Here is a 17,450-nt window from a genome sequence, read left to right as displayed (position 1 = left end):
TGGGCTCAAACTGCCTGGTCACTGCTGCAGACAATGCCTCCTGTATTTTCACCTCCCTCTAGCCCCCCCACACACCCCCTCACCGCCCCCAGCCCACCACCACCACCACCACCATATGGACTCTGGGTTGGTTCCGAGTTGAAGAAGAGAGTAGAGGAGAAGCTGGAGGAGGAGAAGCTGGAGGAGGAGGAGGAGGAGGAGGAGGAGGACTCTGGCAGCAGGCTGGACCGTGTGATTCAACTTTTGGGAAATGAAAGTCTGTGGGGAATAGGGAGGAGGCTGCGGAGCACCAACGGAGTCCGGGGGAGTGACTGCGTGTGGAGGGGGGAGTAGGTGGGGGTATAAACAGCGAGCCACCGACCACCGCCCCCTCCGTGTGAGCGACTCGGTGCCCTCCCTCCTCTCTCCCTCCTCCCTCTCTGTCTCTGTCTCTGTCTCTGTCTCTCTGTCTCTCTCCGGCCGTGGTGAGGGGCAGCAGGCAGCAGGAAGTAGCCTAGTGCGTCCTCCTCCTCCTTCTCCTCCGGTCCTGTCCAGTCCGGTTCGGTCCAGTCCGGTTCGGTGCTGCTCCGTCTGCAGACATGACACCTGTCCTCCACATGTGCGCTGCGGCCCTGCTCGCCTCCGCGCTGCTGCAAGCGGTGGCGGCGGCGACTCACCTCAACGGCACGTGAGTACAACAAGTTAATGAGGATGATGAGGAGGAGGAGGATGGTGGTGGTGGTGGTGATGAAGGAGAAGCTGCTGCTGCTGCTGCAGGAAAGTTTGGAGTTTGTGCGTCACGCTACAGGACAGGACAACAAGTGCGCGCGTCAGGCTGCAGGAGAAGCAGCTGCACGTGATTAAGTTGACTAAAAGTTGCAATGTTTGTTTGCTTTTGCTTTCTTGTTGTTGTTGTTGTTGTTGTTGTTGCTGTTGTTGTTTGATGTAACTTCTATGTGTGTGTGTTAGTGTGACATCGTCAGGCAGAGTTTGGCCTCAGGATACTGTTACGCAATCGGTGCAGATGATGTTGTCCACCAGTGTGTGTGTGTTTGTGTTTGTGCTCCCACTCAGCACCACATTAAAGGGATAGTTCAATATATTGGAAAATTGGCCCATTGCCATAATCCCTAAGTAGGGTTGTTGCCTTTAATTGTTGGTGCAAGCTATTTTTAGAATGGTGGAGCAGAGCCGTGAGCTGCTCAGAGCTACACTACGGAGGCTCATGGGATTTCTTGGTTTCCCTCATCAAACCCATCAAATACACAATCCAACAACTCCAAAACGCTCTGGTGGACAAGTTGTGACCTGCACATTCACCACGCTATGAGATAATAACACAACGTTACCACACAGTTGTTTTAGAGGTAAATTCATGCGCGTTCCTGTCGGGGGCAGTTTCTGCATTTGCCTGTATGGGATTATGGCAATGGGCCAATTTGACAAAATGTTGAACTATCCCTTTAATCTTCATAATCTGATAAAAAATAATCTGGACACTGAAGTGAAACAGTGGGAGATGATTGATTGATTGATTGATTGATTGATGAAGAGTTTATTTGGTTAATAAATGAACCAATCAGAAGTGACGTCACCATGATGTTGATTTGAGGCTAAAGGGTAAAATACACACACACACACACACACACACACACACACACACACACACACACACACACACACACACACACACACACACACACACACACACAGAGAGATTGTGTCAGCCTCTGTATCGGTGCTCCTCCTCGGCCCGGTGTGACCCCGTCATGTCTCTGATGTCTTTCACACTCTGATGTCAGAGTCCAGTGACTCTGGTTCCACTTCCTCTCCGGCACAAACAGCAGCATCAATAAGCTCAACAGCAACAACAACAACTCAATTAAATGTGTCCTTTACTTATCATTGGCAGCTGCTGCAAACCAAACACTCATCTCAAAACACTGTTGTCTGTTTTCACTGTTGTCAAAAGAGCTACTGACTGACAACACACTGACTTTAGATACTAGGAAAAGTTTTAATATCAAACTTTCACCTCAGGTTCTGTGACTGATCTTTTACAAACATGGTACAAATACAAAAAAAGTATGTTTAAACCTGCAGTGGCTCCAACTGGCCACTTGCTGCACAGCTTTTGTCGTAAATTCACTTTTTCAAATTGGTGTGTCAGCAGCAGCATGGACAGACACTTTTATTTGGAGCTTGTAGTTGATTGGTCGCCTCGGATATATAATTTTATTGGTATGCTTTCATATTTTTATGTGTTGTATTTATGTGTTAAGCTATTTGGATTACGTTATTTTGCCACTTTGCACTTTATTGTAAAGCACTTTGTGATTTTATCTGTAAAAAGTGCTGTAGAAATAAAAGTTACTCACTTAAAACTTAAATAAAAATGGACGTATAGGCCATATCCAATCTGTCACTCAAAGTAGCCACGCCCCTTAATTATGCAGAATTTTGTGCCTTTTTAATAAAACGTAAATGCGTAATTGTCGTAAAGACCAAACATAATCCTGTACCAGGCTGTAAACATGTTTATTTCATTTTAACACTGTGGAGACTGGACATGCACTCTAGTGGACATTAGAGGAACTACAGCTGCTACGAGGACGAGACGTGGTTATCACATTATCTGATATAGAGCAACATTATGTTTTGTCTCAGTTTTGGTTTCCACCAGCTGCTGAGAAACGTCGCCTCAGGTCTTTACTTCCATTGTGTTCACATGCTAGTGTAACGGAGGTCCGCGGGTTTAGCCACAGTCATGAGGTACCAGTGAGGAGAAGTGACGGCATGTGGCGGTTAACGGTACTGAAGTTAAACTCACTCTCCCATAAAAGACGTGCTTGCCAAGTGGTCATTGACCTCTTGGCGAAACGGTTAGCATTGAAGACCCAGGTTCGAAACCCACTCAGGGCAGAACAGACAACATCGGCCACATCTGTACCAGGTAGTAAACATTTAAACATTTTTATTTCATTTTAACATGGAAGTCACTGGGATTCGTAGATGCACTCTAGTGGACATTAGAGGAACTGCAGCTGCTACGAGGATGCTACCTGGTTAGCACACAGTTGTCTGATATAGTCACATCCGTACCACACTGCAAAAACTCAAAATCTTTCCAAGAATATTTGTCTTATTTCTTGTCAAAATGTCTGATTTCTTGTCAAAAGTTATTTGTTTCCACTTAAAATAAGACTCATCACATTAAAAATTTACTTGTTTTTAGATCATTTTCACTTGTTTCAAACTAATTTTCATATGAAATAAGTAGAAAAATTTGCAGTAAGTTTTTTGTGCTCGTAATAAGAAAGAAAAACCTGCTCCACTATCAGATTCTTCTACTTATTTGAAATGAAAATATGCTTGAAAGAAGTAAAAAGTGACTAAAAACAAGCTGCTTTTTATATGATGAGTCTTATTTTATGTAGAATAACATTAGTTTTGACTGGAAATGAGACATTTTGACTAAAAATAAGACAAATATTCATGGTAAGATTTTGAGTTTTTGCAGTGCAGGCTGTAAACATTTTTATTTCATTTTAACATGGAAGTCACTGGGAATCGGAGACGCACTCTAGTGGACATTAGAGGAACTGCAGCTGCTACGAGGATGCTACCTGGTTAGCACACAGTTGTCTGATATGTAGCAACATTATTTTTGCAGCCTTTTGTCTCAGTTTTGGTCTCCACCAGCTCCTGAGAAACGTCGCCTCAGGTCTTTACCTTCCACTGTGTTCACTTGCTAACGTCCTGACCCCCGGTCCGTTCCTCTACCTGCAGGATTTATGCCGTGACCATGAGCTCCCGCCTGACGGGGGGCAAACAGGAAACCCTGTGCGCCCACATCCACGGCCCCACGGAGCCCGTCTCCCTGCAGGTCGTCATGGAGGTGAAGTCTGTGAACTCCGTCGTGCTAACGGAGGCCGTCAAAGAGGACTTCTACCGCTGCATCAACTTCCAGGTCTGACTCACACAAACGCACACACACTCACACTGTTTTGCAATTTGCAGGAGGGATGTGATATTTCAGTCTATTTGCTTTGTGGTTTTTTTTTTTTCCTAGTTGCAGGAAGGTTGATGGGAGCAGAAAACAAATGTGTGTCTTAAGTCTGTAGTGGAGTTTCCAGGCACTTTTCCCTCTCTCCTCACCCTCTGGGCCCTCCATTAAAACTAATGGCACAAATCCTGGCGTCATTATGTACCTAATTATCCGGCCGGCGCCGTGACCGAGGCTGTCAACGCCAATGGCTCTCTCTGCAAAATTACTGCTCTGGTTTCTGTCACACCGTTGGTCGCTGTTATGCAACTCGGAGAGGCCCTTCGCTACATATTGATGTGAACCGACCCGACGGCCCCAATCGGCTCCTATGACGATAGCAGCTCGCTTCCCCTTCGGTCCCCCAGTGTTTTGGCCCCGCAGCCGGCTGCTGGCCCGCTCTGGAATTTGTTTGTCTGCCGCTAAAACAAAGGCTGCTTTCTGCCAGAGGCGAGCTATGTACCTAGCATTCCTCTGGAAAACATCCTCTGCCCCCTACCACCAATCCCACAACACACACACACACACACACACACACACACACACACACTGATAGAAAAAACAAGAAGTAAGAAGAAGGAAAAAAAAAAACGCCCTTTGCAAATTTTGGACATGGTTCCAGTATCTGTTATGTAATGGCCGCTCCATTAGTAAGTGAAAACATATGCTTTACAAGTATGACAGCATTTCATAATTAGCTTTGTGTTAGTGGTGGGGGTCGGTTATTGCTCAACATCACATGGATTTGCTTCCAAGGTGTTTTTCTATTGCGTTATAGCTGACAGATGTTTTCACTGCAGAGAGAGAAAAGCTCATTCTGCTTCTGCATGAAACAGAGTTTAAAAGCATCATCCCCTTCCTTCCTCCGTCTTCCTCCTGGACTTTCAAATGACCCCGAGGTCCCGGTGCTGCCCGACAGATGTGATGTGTTGTGTTTTCTCCTGATGCTGCAGGTCCCGGCGGTGCTCAGCAGAACGGTGGCCAACATCAAGGTCACGGTCCAGGGCGAGAACGGCGCCATGACCAAAACGTCCAAAGTCGCCATCGAGCCTCCGTCCTTCATGCACGTCATCCAGACTGATAAACCCATCTACAAGCCTGGGCAGACCGGTAGGTGTCCTCGAGCTAAACCTTAATCATCATGATGATAATAATAGTAACTCTATTGATATAGCACCTTTTTAAAAGCACAGGTTTACAAAGTGCTTGACAAAAACAACATGAACATTTAGAAAACACAGAAAACAAGTCACAAACAAAAACCACAGGAGACGGACCGGCCAAGAAACACAACAACAACATTAACAGCACAGGCAAAACAAGAACCCAATAAAAAGAAGTCAAATATTAAAATGGAGGATGCAGTAAATTAGATAAAAAAAGAACAGTGGTTATACATGATAAATAAGGAGATAAGCTACGATAAGAAGAGAAGAGATAAGACTTAAAACAGACAAAAGTGTAAAACAGTGAGATAAAGTAAACAGTGGAGTTGAGTCTAAAAGTAGAACCAATTAAGAAAGTAAGGGTCCATTAAGGCGGGGAATAAAAAATGATAGGACACAATAATAAGAAGATGACACCACACAAAAGCAAGTCTGTAAAAGTTCACACAGTACGTTTACATGACACTTGAAAAAACTGAATTATGGTTTTAATCCATCTATACCTGGACGACTTAAGTTGATTAGTCCGACACTCTGACACTACGTAGACAGGACTTCTCCAGATCCATCTAAAACACCCAGATGATGTGATGTATATTCGCCTTAATCAGACTGAAACTGGACCATGTTCATGTGCGCATGCTTCACAACACTGGAGATGACACAAAGTGTAGCATAGCAACCGGCCTGAACCCACCTGACCTGATGAGTCAGCGCCGATTCAGTGCATTTCACAATAAACAACACACAGTACAACCAGCAAGAAGACGTGTTCAATGAGGGAAAAAAAGGAAGCCCGACCCCGACCCAAGTCATTTGTATATACAGTATTTTTGACTCGAGCCCAGCCGAGGTCAGCGCGTCTGGTTGGGCCGGCCCATTGCAAGGGATTCATATGAACCTGCTGAAACGACGCATATCGCCACCTAGTGTTGAGGAGGACATGTTACCAACTATTCAGTTTTACCCATTGCATGTAAACTGGGACAAAGACAGAGTTCTGATGAGAAGACTCCGACTGGAGTGCGGAGTAAAGCTCAAAGGCGGGATCAGACGACACAATTTTAGGCCAATTTTCACACGATTTTGTTGTTGCCGATAAATTTCTAGTGTCTGGCCTGATTAAAAAAAAAAAAAAAAAATTAATATATTTTTTCGCCTTTATTGGACAGTATAGTTCAGAGAGAGACAGGAAATGGGAGGCAGAGAGGGTAGAGACGCGGGATTCGAACCGGGGCCGCCTGCAGTGAGGACTATAGCCTCAACACATGGGGCGGGTGCTCTACCAACTGAGCTAAACAGCGCCCTGTTGGCCTTATTTTAAACGGTACGACGTGTAGTGTCACATGACTGGAGACCAGCGGTAATGCATCTACGGAAAGTCTAGCATGTTCAAATTTTTTGCATCTCCTCACCTAGTATGACATCTCCTACGACGTGAACCTTGAAGTTGACCAATCAGATGACAGAGCGCTCTGAAGCATTGTTTATGTAATGGCGGTATAGCCACTAACAGTCACGAGCGACCCGAGAGGTGAAGTGACGACTTGTGGCGGTTGTCAGCGGTACTGAAGTTAAACTCGCTCACCCATAAAATACGTGCAAACCGGCCCGCTAAGTGGTCACTGACCTCTTGGCGAAATAGTTTGCATCGTCAATGTATGTTAATGGTTTAGAGGTGCACACATTTGTTAATGTTCCTCATGTTCTCTGTGAAGACTCTTTTACAGACACCAAACCTTCCAGTTTGATCCCTTTTCTATATTCTGAAGGTTTTTACAGAGGGGATTGTTGATATATCATTTACAGCCTGATTTATACAACATTTTATTCCTAAAAACATTTTTTTAGGGCTGGTGACAGAATTTTCTCATTAACAGAGTGATAAAAAGAGATATCCAAAATCCTCCTCTGTTAAAACTTCTGACTCTAATATGTCAACAAAATAAAACAAGAAGTTTGAAAGTAGCTTTATCCATTTTTAAGATTTTGGTTCTGGAAATGTATGCAAATTAGCGCATATTTCATCAGATATTGCCCCATTTACATATTTAAACATAAAATTTGACAAAACTTGTAATACAAAAAATATTTGTCTTAATGTGAGTGATAAACTTGGGAAGTTTCATGGTGATATCTGTTAGTTAAAATGTTTACTCTATTCACCTGCAGTGTCTCCCCTTAAAACCAGTAAGAAGCTGATTTGCTGCTTTTTGGTCAAAAACACATGCAAAAGCGGCGGGGATCGAACCACCGATCTCCTTGTCAGCACTGCAGCGATCCATGCGGCAGGTGTCTGGTGATAACACCCAGCAGCCCACATTATCCTCTCTGCTCTGCTTTACTAATTCAGCTGCACTAGCACAAATGTGCACTACTTTAGCACATCTGCATAATGCTGAGCCACCGGTTGACAGCTTCAGGAACGCTGGCTGTTCCTCAACAGTTCTTCGTGAGGTTGTTTGGAAGAAAAAGTGGGTTGAGTTGATTTTTACTTTTTCCCCCTCTCGCTCTCTCTCCTTTAATTTTGCTCCGTGTGGCGTTTGAGACCATTAATATTAATATAACCATGTAAAAAGTTTCAGACACTGGTTCAGCCTACTTTATCTAGTTATATTTTAAGGATTGGTGTTTTCTAATGTCCCATGATGTAACTTCATGTCCCAGAATGCCGAGCTGGTGGAGACGTAATAAAATAGATCAATTCCAAGGCAAATGGTCCGATTGACACCCAGATATAATAAAATAAATGTAATTATGCTTTAATGTTAGTGACATCAATGGGTTTCAATGGAGCTTCACAGTACAGGTGCATTTTTAGACTTTCTGTAGGCGCTAAGCTGGAAATAACAAGATCATATAAAAATACTAGCGTCAATTTTTTGTTAACGTGTCGTTCTTAATACTTAAAGGGACATTTAGAATAGATAAAAATGTGCGATTAATTTGCGATTAATCGTTAACTATGACATTCATGAGATTAATCGCAATTAAATATTTTAATCGATTGACAGCACTAAAAATACACAATCTTGCCAAGTTTCATGCCGGATACATGAACACAGCCAAAATAATAATAAAAAAGGAATGATAAGTGCACAACACAATTGTCCCTAATTTATTTATTATTTATTTTGAAGGCAGACAGATTCTTGTGTTTAATTTGAGTTCAAAAGTACAAAAATGAGGGAGATTTATTATTTATTTCAGCCGTATTTCATTTTAATGTGACCACTTTGACAAAAACCACTGGGTTAAAGAATTACATGGAATTAGCACACACCCTCTCACAATATAATGAATCTTCTACAATGTCAAATAGTGTGTGTGTGTGTGTGTGTGTGTAAGATCTTTTAAATCCACAGTCTACAACAAAAGCTTGGAGGAATTTATCCTTCCACTTAAGGAGTGTAAGTCATCGAGCAGAAGCTAATCATAAAGCAAACAACAGATTTCTCTGCTAATCCCACGCCGGCTGTGGAGAACCTGGTTTACTGTGGGATCCCGTTTGTTTGCCGTCACATGTTCCTGCACATGTCGCACAACGTTGTGAGTTGATGGTGATGTTTTCTTTTTTTTTTTCTCTCTAAAGTCCAGTTCCGCATCGTCTCCATCGATACCAACTTCATCCCTGTGGCCCGAGTGGTAAGTTTTTATTTATTTTATTCTGATTCTCTGTGTAATTGTGTGACTGTCTGCAATAATTCCTGCCAGTGAACTTTGTATTGTGTGTGTGTGTGTGTGTGTGTGCGTGCTTTGCACCAAGCAGTCAGTTGAATGTGAAGAGTGAGGTCTATTTTGGTTCAGGAGAGTGGGAGGTGAAAGGAGGGCTGTTTGTTGATTTTGAAGACAGCGTGGGTGTGAAGCGCTGTGTGGAGTAGTGTGATAAACATGCTGTCAGAGTTCATTTGGCACACACTGCATTTGACCCAAACATCTGAATCAATATGGGCTCAAGGCCCTTTTCCGGTGTGTGTGTGTGTGTGTGTGTGTGTGTGTGTGTGTGTGTGTTTGTGATGAGAAACACAACGGCACAAACTGCAGCGACTATGAAATCCATTCAGATATCACACGAGCGGAGGAAAGTGGTGGTAAATCCCATCAGGTAGAAAGACGTCAAAGCTGTGAGATAGAAACTCTAAATGTTTCTACACTGACATATAATCCATCTGCCTGTTCTGACACTTCATCTCAGCTACATGAATGAAATATTTAAGTGTGTGTATGCGTGTGTGTGTGTGTGTGTGTGTGTGTGTGTGTGTGTAAAATTATCTAAGGTCTCTTGCATCATCTTTTACACTTTTTCTTTTTTCTACACACTGACACAGATCGTATAAACAGTAAACCACACAGCTCTTCTTCCTCTTTTTCTGTTTATTTCAAGAAAAAACTTTCTCAGACTGAGACTGATGCCAGTGAGCCACAACTTTAAAGGGATAGTTCAACATTTTGGCAAATTGGCCCATTGCCATAATAATCCCTATCATCATAGCAGCAGTAGGTTCGTTACCTTTAATTGTCGGTGCAAGCTATTTTTAGAACGGCGGAGCAGAGCAGCGAGCTGCTCAGAGCTACGCTACGGAGGCTCATGGGATTTCTTGGTTTCCCTCATCAAACTCATCAAATACACAATCCAATAACTCCAAAACGCTCTGGTGGACAAGTTGTGACCTGCACATTCACCACGCTATGAGATAATAACACAACGTTACCAGACAAAGTTGTTTTAGAGGGAAATACAGAGACTGTTGATGAAAAACTGTTCTGAAGGCAACGCACATCATCGGTTTTGCATGAATTTTCCTCTAAAACAACTCTGTCTGGTAACGTTCTGTTATTATCTCATAGCGTGGTGAATGTGCAGCTCACAACTTGAGCGTTGTGGAGTTGTTGGATTGTGTATTTTGATGAGTTTGATGAGGGAAACCAAGAAATCCCATTAGCCTCCGTAGCGTAGCTCTGAGCAGCTCACGGCTCTGCTCCGCTGTTCTAAAAACAGCTTGCACCGACAATTAAAGGTAACGAACCTACTGCTATGACTATAGGGATTATGGCAATGGCAAAATGTTGAACTATCCCTTTAAAACCACACTTATTTTTTAATATTGTAGTTTATCTGTGTTTTGCAAGATTAAATCCATAACTGCATCTTATTTTACCTCCAACTGCTCTTGTTTCTAACTAGACTTCTCTGTTTTCAATTTATCTTTGTCACTTTACTTTTTGGTATTTCAGATTTCAGATAGGCTTGATATGTTTCAAGCATTTTGTGTTATGTCTTCCTCAAATGTTTCGGCTATATTGCAAACGAGGTTGCTCCTCCAATATATTTCCAAGTTTAAATAAAGCTTATAATAAGAAAGATTCACAAAATTCCCCATTCCCATCAAGTTGAATGGGGAAAATGTATTGTAATTCCATGTTGTGTTTATTGTGCAAGTTTTACATTTAATCGTTTCTCTTTATTATTTTTCAGTACAAAATCGTGGAGCTGCAGGTGAGTCGTGTTTATCTGACTTCAGAGAAACCATTATATTGTAGAGGCTGTAAGGAGAGAGGTTATGACGTTCAGTAAAAGTCCCTGACTGGAATCGAACCTGCGGGTTTACTGTTATCTGCTATATTATGCACCTTATTTGGCAGGTAAAGTGACGGATTGAAGGTGTTTAAAGTCCAAGTACTGGATCGAATCATTCAGGGGTACAATTGATTGGAGTGGACATGACTCATAAGACATAGGGCTGGGACGATATGCTTTTCTCCCGATTCGATTCTTCTACGATTTTTTTGGATGGCGATTCGATTTAAATTGCTACTACGATATTGCCGATTCTCTCGATTTTTAGTCTGCATTTTTAACATTTATCTGCACACAAATACTGTAGAAGCCTATAAATTAACATACTCCATTATAAAGTGAACTTAAACCCTTTTCAAAACCTGGACTTTCTGTATGTAAAAAAGGCTAACAAATGCACATTGCTTAATATTTAAAAAAATTCAAGGAAAAAGAAAAAAAAAATCGATTTCTGAAAAAATAAAATCGATATTTATGTGAATCGATTTTTTCTCCCACCCCTAATAAAGACACAACATAATGATAATGAACAACTTGGAAATGCATTATTTATTTAAAAATGATTAGGATGCTTAAAGGTATTTAAACCTATAGTTGTTTAATTAATAAAACGACCCCTATCATCTATTTAAGGGGGCTGAAAGCTATATGGACTGGGCTGAAATCATGAGTTTTTCTTGAACACATCTTTTGATTTGATAGAATCACATGATGATTCTGGACAAAATTGATCAGCTGTCAATAAATTTGCCTCCTTCTTTGTTGTTTTGTAGGATCCTAATTCAAATCGCATTGCCCAGTGGTTGGACAAGTCCATCGACGGTGGCATCCTCGATCTGTCCCACCCCATCATTCCTGAGGCTCCACAGGGAACCTACCAAATCTCTGCCACGACGGACAAAGGAGAACAAATAGGCTACAGCTTCGACGTCAAAGAATATGGTGTTGACCTACTACGTCTCACATTTTAATATTAAAGGGGTAGTAGCATCTTTTTTAAAAGTGGGGTTGTATGATCTACAAATAGCCCCTAAGTACTTTAATTGCAGTAGCAGACTCTCTGCACTCCTCCCGTTAGCAACGCCAGCCCATAGCCCTGCCCAGAGATTTACAACATGCATTGTTGTGAATGGACCCAAAGAAACGGCCTATTTTCGTGGCCTACAAGAGGTTTTACCAGGGGGGAAAAAAACACAGTTCCATTGTTCACTATAATATAATTTTTTCCAGCCCCTCAAAGTGCAGGAAAAACGCAGTTTTTATTTGGACCTAACCAACTGCTGATCAGCGGGCGCTAACCCTGGGCGGAGGGATAAAAACTGCGTTTTTCCTAAACTTTGAAGGGCTGGAAAAAATTATACTATAGTGAACAATGGAACTGTGTATTTTTTTCACGTAAAACCTCTTTTAGGCCACGAAAATAGGCCGTTTATTTGGGTCCATTCACAACACTGTATGTTGTAAATCTCTGGGCAGGGCTATGGGCTGGCGTTGCGAACGGGAGGAGTGCAAAGAGTCTTCTACTGCAATTAAAGTACTTAGGGGCTATTTGTAGATCATACAACCCCACTTTAAAAAAAATGCTACTATCCCTTTAAACATTGACACGTTTTGATGTTTGTGCATTTGGTTTTGACTGATGTGACTTTTTATTTTTGCTTTAGTTTTGCCAAAGTATGAGGTGAAGGTTCACCTTCCCAGTGTGATCAGCATCCTGGACAAAGAGGCAACGATGCAGATCTGTGGAAAGTGAGTGACCCATTTAAAACCAGTGGAGGGGCTGTGATGTGGAGCATGGACGACATCACACACCACACAGCCAACTGAATTCTCCTCACTTTTATGTACGAGGAAACAAATTACAGTGATACTGTATATTTATGATATTGATATACTCTTTATATTTTCTTATTTTGTTAAAAGGATAAAAACCATTTCAGGAAACGGTGTCTTCTGAGTGGGTGTTTCTCATGGCAACGGTTCAGCAGCAGCAACACTGCTAGGTGGTTATCAATTACCACGCTGTGCTAATTACTGACAACGTCACAGTGTGTAGCTACAGCGCCGTCCAACTGGACAGTTTGTCAGTTTTCTAAGAGCCCACGTAGCGTTAGCTGTCAACCTGAAAACCTGTTTATCTGTTAAGTTTGTTTTCTACCTGGAAATATGAAGCTATCAGGCTAACTAGCCCTAGCTCGCTAGTTAATGTGAACATTGAGATCTTCATTATTCATGTCAACATTTGCAGAGTCATCTGTTGCTTTTTAGCTTTAGCTCTTTCTCCTTTTATTGATCTGCTTGTAGTTACAACTTTAGACGATTTAGATGGACGTAGCCTCTGTGCCGTCACAGTAACGTAACTGCATGTTGGGCTAATAGTTATGGAGAGTAGCGCATCATTAGCACAGCTGGATGCAGAGACCATGGATCTATTATGGTCTGGATGCTTTAATGCTAACTGAAGGCTAATTAATTTGCTGGCTAATTGGCTAGCCACTTAGCCAAGGCGTCCCCCAAGGCTCTATCCTTGGACCGATACTTTTTTCATTGTGTTAACTTCCCCTTGGCTCAATTTTAAGTAAATATGACATCTCAGTTTTTGTGCTTTTGTTTGGTGTGAATTTATATTTTAATTAATGTTGTTTTTATGTACTTACCTCTTTTGCAAAGCACTTCCTGGTTTATCAGTGGTTAATTGTTTTTCTATGCGCTCTATAACTACATTAAATGGATTGCAATGGATAGTAAACATTTACTCACCTCCAAAACAGAAGCACAGACCTGCTCAGGTTCTGTTAAATCAGTCCACTGCAGAGGAAGATGTATTATCTGTCTAACTAACTAACTGTGACGGCGCCCACCTGCCGCTCAGTTTCTGTTTGTTGCGTTCTCCCGTCACACTTGATCTGGGTACATGCTATGCTAAAATGGTTGAACTCAACTAAAATCAACTGTTCTTGTGCCGTTTCAGATACACCTACGGGAAACCAGTCATTGGTTCGGTCAAAGCAGAGTTTTGTAGATTACCCGCCCGGTTTTACTGGTATAGTACACAAGATATGATCTGCAAGACTTACCAACTGACTGTGAGTATTCCAGTGTGAAATGCTGATATAACTCTCCCCTTTTACCAATATAATTATTTAATTATTATTTTAATTTGACTAACACCCTTGTCGCAATCTCTCCCAGACGGATAAAAGCGGTTGTGCCACGCAAATCGTGAACGTGACGGAGTTTTCCCCCGATAAGACCATGTATGACGACAATTTTGATGTGACCGCTGAAATAGAAGAGTTTGGCACCGGTAGGTCGACTGGATGTCAGATGCCATTCGTTTTTGTAATTATGAGCATTTCACGATGAGATGTAGCCTACCAAATATTTTGTGTTTATTACCATGTAGGAGTGGTTCTTAAAGGCAGCGCTCAGACCAGCTTCAGCAGCAGCATCCGGGTCGTCACCTTTGAGGACGTTCCTGCAGCGTACAAACCTGGTATTCCATTCGAGGGAAAGGTAACTGGCACCGGGAGCTACAGTTTAATTTTGTATTCATGTGGTTCATGTTGTGTTCGATGTCAATTGATCAGCTCGCTTACTTGAGTCCAGATTAAGAATTATTGATCACTGACCTTTTTTTTTATCTTTTTGTTTTCGCTTCATTTGCTGTTTGACTTATCAATGAAACAATTACAATGACATGCAAAAGTTTGGGCACCCCTGGTCAAAGTTTCTGTTACACTGCAAAAACTCAAAATCTTACCAAGAATATTTGTCTTATTTCTAGTCAAAATGTCATTCCTAGTCAAAACAAATACGTAAAACCACATAAAAAGTAGCTTGTTTTTGACACTTTTTTCTTCTTTCAAGCATATTTTTACTTGAAATAAGTAGAAAAATCTGATAGTGGGGCAAGTTTTTCTTTCTTATTACAAGCACAAAAAAACTTGCTTTCACTGGTAGATATTTCTACTTATTTCAAGTGAAAATTAGTTTGAAACAAGTGAAAATTATCTAAAAACAAGTTATTTTTAGGTGATGAGTCTCATTTTAAGAGATTAGTTTTGACTAGAAATGAGACATTTTGACAAGAAATATGACAAATATTCTTGGAAAGATTTTGAGTTTTTGCAGTGTAGTGTGAACAGTTCAGAGGAAAAAGGATGTGGCACACTCGTAGCCTTAGATGCAAAAAATGTATTAATAAAGTTGTGTTTAAAAACCCTCCTAACTTCGTCAGGGATAATAAAATTTTTGCATCTGAGGCTGAGTGTGCCACATCCTTTTTCCTCTGTCTATTTTTCGTTTGTGAGCACCTCATCAACGCCAGTGTGCACTCTCCTCCGCTTCAAAGACTCAGTGTGAACAGTTCAGCAAGTGGAAGATGAAATGATCTCCAAAAGACATGAAGTTACAGATATGCGTTAAACATTATATATATATATATATATATATATATATATATATATATATATATATATATATATATATATATATATATATATATATATATATATATATTTTCATCTTTTCCATTTTCAAAATAATAGAAAAGGAAAAGGTTTGCCCCCCCTGCATAGTTAGTATGGTTGGTGTGTAAATATCTTGTCTGATACCTTTGTCAAAGTTATCTGAGAGCTCCAGTCTCCTGGGTTTCCCATTCTGTTGCAGGCTGCTGCTTTGTTTCCCTTTTTCACTCTGAAACCTTAGATAACTAAATAATACGCTGATATTGCAAGAGTGCATGTTCATGTTTGCCTTTTTGGAGATCATTTCATCTTCCACTTGATTAACTGTTCACATTGACATAAACTTTGACCAGTGGTGCCCAAACTTTTCCACTGTTTTTCTAAAGTTACGTAGTTCCACTGTTCACCCACGTCAGAAGGGACTATGTTCCCTGGATCCTCAAAATAGCTCCACCATCCACCCTGATAGACATGAACTTATGAAAAATGGTGTCGTTATTCATGGTCCTCAGTAGACGAATCATCGTTTCTTTGGTGGCACATAGAAATACAATTTGTCAACATTTACTCTAAACCAACACCCATACTGTACCAAGGTCACCTGACAGTTTGTAGACCAATAACCATGACGTTTTCTGTGAGTATTCATGGTCCCCAGAGGTTGATATCTGATCATAACCAACCTTCTTTGAGTGCTACCAAGAGCCCAGTATCTGGTAGCACTTATTACATATCAGGTTTGAACTCAACCCAACAACACGGTTGACTTCCATGCTCCTCAGAACATGAACCTTTATTTCAATTATCAGATGTTTTATTAGCTTTTCCTGTCACACTCAAGCTCCCAGAGGATACAAACCCTGATGATGTGGCTTAGCTTGTGTGTCCCCACTTGTCTTGTCTGCAGGTGAATGTGGTCGGTCCGGGCAACAAACCTGTCGCCGATGAGCTGGTGTACCTGTTTGTCGGCGATGCACAGAACGAAACCCTCAGGACGGACAAGAGCGGCATGGCTTCGTTTTCTCTGGACACGTCCCTCTGGAAGTCCTCTGAACTTCTCAGGGTCGGTTCCTGCTCAGTTCACAATCAGTTTTATAATCAATATCTGATTAATGTAACTTGAATTCTACCTTTCTACCTGTTCCCGTCAATCAGGCAAGCACAAAGAAGACGGAGGACTTTGAGACGTTCGAGCGCAACGTGCGTCGACCCAGCTACCGGTCGGCCCATCACCACGTCACGGCCTTTTACTCCAAGAGCAGCAGCTTCCTGAAGCTCATGCAGGCCGGAGAGATCTCCTGCGACAAGGACGCAACCGTGCGCGCGCAGTACATCATCGCAGGGGAGGAGCTAAAGACGGGACAGGAAGTCCTCGACTTCTTCTACCTGGTACGTGTGACGGGGTTACGGGCCGCTGAGGGCTCAGAGACGCTCACAGTGACGCAAAGTCCAATCCACTGAATCTGAAAACGTTTTTTACTGATGATGCTCGCTCACTAAAAACTGAGATATAACCAATACATTCTTCAGATCTTCAGACAACCTTAAAGGGATAGTTCAACACTTTTGGCAAATTGGCCCATTGCCAGAACCCCTATAGTCATAGCAGTAGGTTCGTTACCTTTAATTGTCGGTGCAAGCTATTTTTAGACCGGCGGAGCAGAGCCGTGAGCTGCTCCAGAGCTACGCTACGGAGGCCAATGGGATTTCTTGGTTTCCCTCATCAAACTCGTCAAATACACAATCCAACAACTCCAAAACGCTCTGGTGGACAAGTTGTGACCTGCACATTCACCACGCTATGAGATAATAACACAACGTTACCAGACAGAGTTGTTTTAGAGGTGCAAGAGCATTTTGGAGTTGTTGGATTGTGTATTTGATGAGTTTGTTGAGGGAAACCAAGAAAATCCCACAAGCCTCCGTAGCGTAGCTCTGAGCAGCTCACGGCTCTGCTCCGCCGTTCTAAAAACAGCTTGACCCGACAACTAAAGGTAACGAACCTACTGCTAAAACTATAGGGATTATGGCAATGGGCCTATTTGCCAAAATGTTGAACTATCCCTTTAAAGCTAAAGTCACTTGTCCCTTTCATTCATTTAAAATCATAAATCACAAATGTCCTTTCCTCTGTTTTTCCTGATCCGCTTCCTGTATTTTACTGTGTATATATTGATTTATATCTTTATTTTCTTCTCTGTCTTGGTTTGTAT

General features: G+C 41.8%; 1 protein-coding gene across 2 annotated transcripts in view; it reads left to right on the top strand.

Moving 5' to 3' along the window:
- Nucleotides 1-467: 467 nt before the first annotated feature.
- LOC310995820 (alpha-2-macroglobulin) overlaps nt 468-17,450 on the top strand; it is a 45,394-nt gene continuing 28,411 nt past the window's right edge. For both annotated transcript variants that reach the window (XM_083984966.1, XM_083984965.1), the window contains exons 1-12: nt 468-667; nt 3,769-3,949; nt 4,978-5,134; nt 8,783-8,835; nt 10,667-10,687; nt 11,542-11,710; nt 12,433-12,517; nt 13,740-13,854; nt 13,961-14,075; nt 14,175-14,284; nt 16,145-16,300; nt 16,393-16,626. In XM_083984966.1, coding sequence (XP_083841092.1) covers nt 579-667; nt 3,769-3,949; nt 4,978-5,134; nt 8,783-8,835; nt 10,667-10,687; nt 11,542-11,710; nt 12,433-12,517; nt 13,740-13,854; nt 13,961-14,075; nt 14,175-14,284; nt 16,145-16,300; nt 16,393-16,626 — 1,485 coding nt within the window. In that variant the 5' untranslated portion in view covers nt 468-578. The remainder of the gene's footprint in view (nt 668-3,768; nt 3,950-4,977; nt 5,135-8,782; nt 8,836-10,666; nt 10,688-11,541; nt 11,711-12,432; nt 12,518-13,739; nt 13,855-13,960; nt 14,076-14,174; nt 14,285-16,144; nt 16,301-16,392; nt 16,627-17,450) is intronic.

Source organism: Trachurus trachurus (genome assembly GCF_905171665.1).
Source record: "Trachurus trachurus genome assembly, chromosome: 13".
Lineage (NCBI taxonomy): Eukaryota > Metazoa > Chordata > Actinopteri > Carangiformes > Carangidae > Trachurus > Trachurus trachurus.
This window is presented reverse-complemented; position numbering and strand designations above follow the sequence as displayed.